Genomic DNA, 6037 nt, shown 5'->3' with positions numbered 1-6037 from the left:
ATGGAAGTTGGAAATGTCACTGAGTTTGTGCTCCTGGGACTGACCAGCAACCCTTGGACTGGGGTACTGCTCTTTGCGCTGTTCTTGGTGATTACCTCTTGACCCTCGTGGGGAACTTGCCGATGCTGCTGGTGATCAGCTGTGATCCCCACCTTCATACCCCCATGCACTTCTTCCTGAGACACCTCTCCCTCATAGATGTTTTCTATTCTTCAGTCATTGCGCCTAAGTTGCTGAAGAGCCTTATTTCTGAGTGGAAGACTATATTGTTCCTTGGGTTTTTCATTCAGATCACCCTGGTTATATTTTCTGGGGCCACTGAAGCCTGCCTCCTTTCTGCCATGGCCTATGACCGGTTCCAGGCTGTGTGCCACCCACTGTTATATGTGGTCACTATGAATGGAAAGGTATGCTCTGGGCTGGCGGTTTTGTCTTGGGCTGGAGGAATCAGCGTTAACCTGATTAACGCCCTCCTGCTAGCTCAAGAGCACTTCTGTGGCCGGAACCTAGTCCACGGCTTTGCCTGTGAGACGCCCCCAGTGCTCCTGCTGGTCTGTTCTGACCCCCACACTACTGTCACCTCCACCCTGACAACACTGGTGATCTTAGGCTTTGGTACTCTGGTCCTGCTACTGGGATCCTACAGCCGCATCATCATGACAGCCCTGAGCATCAACTCGGCCACAGGTCGGAGCAAGAGCTTCTCCACATGTTCTTCATGTGACTTCCTTGTAGCCTCCATCTTTTACGGTTCGGGAGTATTCGGGCGTGGCCCACAGTAGCTCCTCATCATAAATGCCATGTGTTCCTCTCCTAACCGCCCTGGGCCTACAGAACAGAGCATCAGTGCAGCAGGAAAGAATCATCCTGGAATTCCCAAGGCTTGGGCTCCAGCCCTGCTCTGCTGTGGTTTTCAAAAGGCTCACCTGAGCCTACAGATGAATGTACCTCCCTTTATCTCAGTATCTTCATAGTCCATAAAGCGACAATATTTCCCCTGCTTATTTCCCAAAAATATTAGAAAAATAGATCTTTAGAAATTATAGTTAGAAGCCTAGCGTTGGTGGCGCATGCCTTTAATCCCAACACTAGGGAGGCAGACGCAGGAGGATCTCTGTGAATTCAAGACCAATCTGGTCTACAGAGCTTTCCAGGACAGCCTCCAAAACAATACAGAGAAACCTTGTCTCAAAAAAACCAAAAAAAGAAAAAAGGAAAAAAAATTATAGTTAGATGAATACCTTTTCCTTAAAGTGTGTGTGTGTGTATGTATGCGTGTGTGTGTGTGCGCGCGCACAAGCGCTAGCACACACACGCGCACGTGAGTGCATGCATATGTGTGCACATGTGTGTAAGTTCTGCAGAGGTGGCACGAGGGCACTGGATCCTCTGAAACTAGAGGCACATGTGGTCATGTGCTGTCTGACATGTGTACTGTGAACCAAACTACAATCCCCCATTGAAGTAGCAGCATTCTTAGTCACAAGCCACCTCTCCAGCCCCTAAATACCTTTTTTAATCAAATCAAGAAGAGTTCATAAAGAACATTCTTGATATGTTGGATTTGTCCCAGTGATTAATGCCATTGATAAAGTAAAAATATTTCTTGGGGAAATAATCCTAGGGATACTTAAGTTATGCCCAATAATTTAATCTTAAAACTTAAAAATCATGTGTGTTGCTTACCTCATTTTTTGTATCATAACTAGTAAGGGGAAAATAACATGCAATGTCACAAGGGAGACATCATACTGTTTAAATTCACACTGACGTGTAATGACTGACACCAGGTATTCCCTGAGAGTGTTTACACTAGGCACAGCGCAGATCTCCACTCCACACACATATACCTAATCTGTGGCTATAGATTTCCTAAACACAGGAGTTTCATTTGGGAGCTGATGACTGCTAAGACAAGAGAAGCATGACCTGACTGTCTGAAGCCCCACAGGGTAGTGGGGTAGTGTAATAAATTTCCATTGTCAGCTTTGCTAGATTTAGAATTGCCATGGAAACACATCTCTGGGTGTCAATGAGGGTGTTACCAAAATGTTTAGGCAAAGAGGAAAGACCTGCCTTGAATGTGGGCAGCACCACCATCCCATCAGCCGAATTGCAGACTGAATAAAAAAGAGAGTATGAATGGGAGTCCAGGATCCTCCTTTTCTACAGTGTGGATTTCTACAGATCACTAACAGTGGGATTGCTGATGTGTGTAAAACTTGTCTCTTTTTGTAAACTCAAAAAATTCTAGTAAGTTCCAGTTAAGTACTGTCAGTCAACAGCCTAAGTTTCCCCACCTACTGCCTGTTTCTGGGGAGGAGGGGGTCTCCTCTTCACCTTTCCCTGGTCTTGGAACCCTACCTCCCTCTCAATTTTTAAGAGGGAGTTTTTTTCTTAGGTTGTGGTAATTGAGAGGGGACTAAGAAACAAATTTCCTCCTAAAACTTGGCTTTGTTTTCTGTCAGCATCCCGCCAGGTCCCCTCGAAATCTGCATCCAGGAAATGGCTAGCCCAAAGTGGTCCAGCCTTACACACTGCTTCAGCTAGACCATCCCACAGCTTTGACAGTGAGTGAGATAACCAGTTATCCCAGGACTCGGCCAGCATCTCAGCTTTCTCAGGTCCCCCATAGATGCCAAGTCCTGAGACAACAGGAAGCAGTCTAGAGAATATAGCACCCCCATTCCCTCCTCACCAGATACACTTCCTATTTCCTAACTTGTTTGTTTGTTTGTTGTTTGTTTTTGTTTTTCAAGACAGGGTTTCTCTCTATTGCTTTGGAGCCTGTCCTGGAACTGGCTCTGTAGACCAGGCTGGCCTCCAAGTCATAGGGTGCTGGGATTAAAGGCGTGCACCACCAATGCCCGGCTTTCCTCGCCTTTTTATAATAAACAAAAGGAAGGGATGTTAGCTTCATGCAGCAGCCCGCCTCTGCCACTGAAGCAGTTACGTCATCCCCTGTCACCAGCGCCTTTCCACCTTCGGCTGTGCAACATGGGCACCACAGCTCGCTCTCTTGCCTCTCCTCTGTAATGTTTCTCTGCCTGCCTGTCTGCCTGTCTCTCTCATGTCCCACCTTTGGCATAGCCTTGGCTCTTTCACCCGCCCCCCAGGCCTCCTGCACGAGCTCCGTGCATGCAGTGTGTTTGCTTAGCAGCACGCCTTGGCAGGGCCTGAAAAGTACCTGTTTCGCCTTTCTTTTTTTTAATCATTACATTAATGACAGACACATCAAGTCAGGCCCTTTATTTAGAACAGGACAGGACTCTTGCTTTGGTGAAAATGCCGAGACCCTCACCATCCCTAAGCAAGCAAGAGTCTGCAGTCCACTGCTCCTGTCACACACCCTTTCACAAAATCCCTCCTGAGTCCAGTGGTGTCGCTACAGGGTACAGGGCTCAGAGGCAGATCGTCTTCATGGTGGAAAAACAGAGCCGGACTGAGGTAGCCTTAGGGAAGAGGCATTCCAGAACATGGGGCAGGCGTGACAAGGACATCAGGAGCTCACAGGTTCTCGCAGCTCCACTGTTCTAGCTTCTCAGAGCACAGTGGTTTGTGTGCCATCCTATTCATGGAGAAACAGACAAAATGAGTTGGCTGACTGGACCTTTCTTTTTAATTTACTATGCCAAATAATGGGTTCTATTATGACATTGATTCCATTATGGCATTTTCATACATGTATATCATTGTACTTTGCTCAGTTACCAACACTCACATGTACACACATACACACACACACATACACACACACCTTTCTCCCCTCTTTCTGGTAGTTAGCAATGTCTTAGCATAAAGCTTCTTCCTCAGGGTGAGGTGAAAGATTGTAGGCAAGAAATAGACATTCTGAGATACACGGCAAGGACTTCTAAATGGAATACAGCTCATTAAAATAATAATTGACAAAATCAAGGAAAGGGCAGATCTAGAAAAGATATGTAATGATACATATTGCTTTAAGACTAAAAACTGCTCAGGGTAACAGAGACCTGGATATCAGTCTTCCAATAGGGAGCTTCATACCAGGAAAGTTGTCACACAGGAATGACACAGAAGAAGGTCTTTAAAATGGACCCTTTGGGTCTGCCAGATGAGCTCTGCTTTGGAGACTCTACCCAAGATTAAATGGCCAGGGGATGCAAGGGAGGAGAGCACATTGCTCTCTGGAGGAAAGAGAAGACATGATTTACCAGTAGTCGATCCCTTTGATATCCAGGATCTTCTTGGCACACATTTTGTCATCGGTGAGGTCATCATCCAGGAACTCTAGCAGAGTGCAGGAAGAAATGACAGCTAAGAAGTGCAGCTCAGAGAAGTGATGGGCTCACTAGTCCCTGGGCCCAGGGGGCCTGGTTCTGAGCTGAAGGCTTGACCTACTGACTTTCTTAGGGAAAAAACCAATCTAGTAACACCTCCCCTAGGTAGGGACTTCCTTCCATTCCCAAACACCTCTGAGAAGTCACCAGCTTCATCACACCTGAAAACACAGACTTTGAGTCTCAGAAACAGATTGCCTCTCCCTAAACTTTGGAGGGGGACTTTCTGGCCACGTGGAGATCATGCCCAGGGACCAGTTTCTTACTAAGCATCGTCATTTCAAGTCACAGTGTTCTTAGAGAGCGACTCCTGAGATGTCCTGGGTACCAAGAAGGAGACTGCCTCTGAGGAAGGCCGTAGGGAAGCAGAAGAGCAGGGTGAAAGAGGCTACTCACTGTCGCAGGAAATGCCACAGATGTTCTCTGACTCGGAGACCTCACTACTCTCACACCAGTGTTTGTTACTGATCTGGAAGAGTCCGTACTCTGTGTTGCCATTGTTCTTGACTATAGTTTGTGTGTCGTAACCACTGCTGTGAAATGCAATGCAGGTCCCTGAGGGAGATGGAGAAAAGACGTTTCACAGAGATGTGTAGGAGCAGCATAACTGAGGAACTGGTCTCCCCGCAGAAAACAAAGGCCTCCCGACCAATCTCCAAAAGTAGTGAAGTACAAAGTCGCTTGATGAAGTGACAGGGATCAGACAGTGGAAGAGAGGAAGAACAGGAAAGAACACTGAATAAAAGGGAACAGAACAAAAGAAGAGCTAGAAGACTGCAAGGAGATGATTGGGTGAAGGTGGAGGAGACAAGAGAGAGAATGGCAATGGGGAGAGAGAGGACAGGAACCAGATGGAGAAAGAGTAGAGCAATAAACTCACACTCGAGCGAAGTGACGCCTTCATGGCCGTCCATGTCTTTCATGGCCTGGTACACCTCACATTTTGTGAGTTGTGTGGCTTGAATGGCAGGAAACAAAATGCACACCAGGATCAAAGGAACAAAAGGCATCATTTTGGTGGCTCCTGGATCTTGAAATGCAGACGCTACTCAGCTTCACCTGCCTTTATATAGGAAGAAAGCTGCCAGATCCCTGGCACCAGGCCTGCTACCTAGAAGGATGATGAACAGAGAGTGCCTATGCCAAAATAGAAACTCTGAGCCTGCCAGCTTCCTCCCATCGTTTCTCCCTAACTTTCCCCCCCTCTCTTCCTACGTATAGTCAATACTGAGCATTGTTCTCTGCACATACAGTTCCACACATGATCCTGCTTCTCATCAGCTTTGAAAACCTTCCATTTCTTTTAGGGCTGGTTCTAGGAAGCAGGGTGTCGCTAAGCTACTTTAGGAACAAAGGGGGCTTCAGAGACAACACAAGTGAGGTGACTGGAAAACACAGAGTTCACAGCCAACTCTGTTCTTTTTTTAAATTTATTTTTCAGTTTAAATTTAGATAAGAAACAAGGTTGCTTCACAAGTCAGGACCAGGTCCCTCTCCCCTTCCCTCCCCTCCTCCCGTGCCCTCCCCCTAACCCCCCCCCATTATCCCCTCATTTCCTCAGGGAGGGTGAGGCCCTCCATGGGGGTGTCCATAGTCTGTCATTTCATACAGGGCAGGACCTAGACCCTCCCCCAAGAGTTCAGGGTGAGAGTGCACCTCACATTGTTGGATGGGAGTCCAAAGTCCGTGTGTATACTCGGGATGAGTACTGATCTGCT

General features: G+C 47.1%; 2 protein-coding genes across 2 annotated transcripts; one reads left to right on the top strand and one right to left on the bottom strand.

The window, feature by feature from the left end:
- LOC101832953 (olfactory receptor 5A2-like) lies at positions 1–782 on the top strand. The gene is given in 2 exon segments (XM_013111108.1): positions 1–88; positions 91–782. Coding segments are annotated over 2 exon segments (780 nt in total).
- A 2452-nt stretch (positions 783–3234) lies between these two features.
- Positions 3235–5373, bottom strand: Lalba (lactalbumin alpha). Its single transcript, XM_005066910.3, has 4 exons — positions 5200–5373; positions 4716–4874; positions 4194–4269; positions 3235–3568 (listed from the first exon to the last, which is right to left on the bottom strand). The coding sequence occupies exons 1-4, from the start codon at positions 5330–5332 to the stop codon at positions 3508–3510; spliced, it is 429 nt and encodes a 142-aa protein (XP_005066967.1). The 5' UTR covers positions 5333–5373; the 3' UTR covers positions 3235–3507.
- Between the last annotated feature and the right edge of the window lie 664 nt (positions 5374–6037).

Source organism: Mesocricetus auratus, unplaced genomic scaffold (genome assembly GCF_017639785.1).
Source record: "Mesocricetus auratus isolate SY011 unplaced genomic scaffold, BCM_Maur_2.0 Super-Scaffold_100010, whole genome shotgun sequence".
In the NCBI taxonomy this organism is placed as follows: Eukaryota; Metazoa; Chordata; class Mammalia; order Rodentia; family Cricetidae; genus Mesocricetus; species Mesocricetus auratus.
Note: the sequence above shows the minus strand (reverse complement) of the source record. Positions and strands in the feature narration are given on the sequence as shown.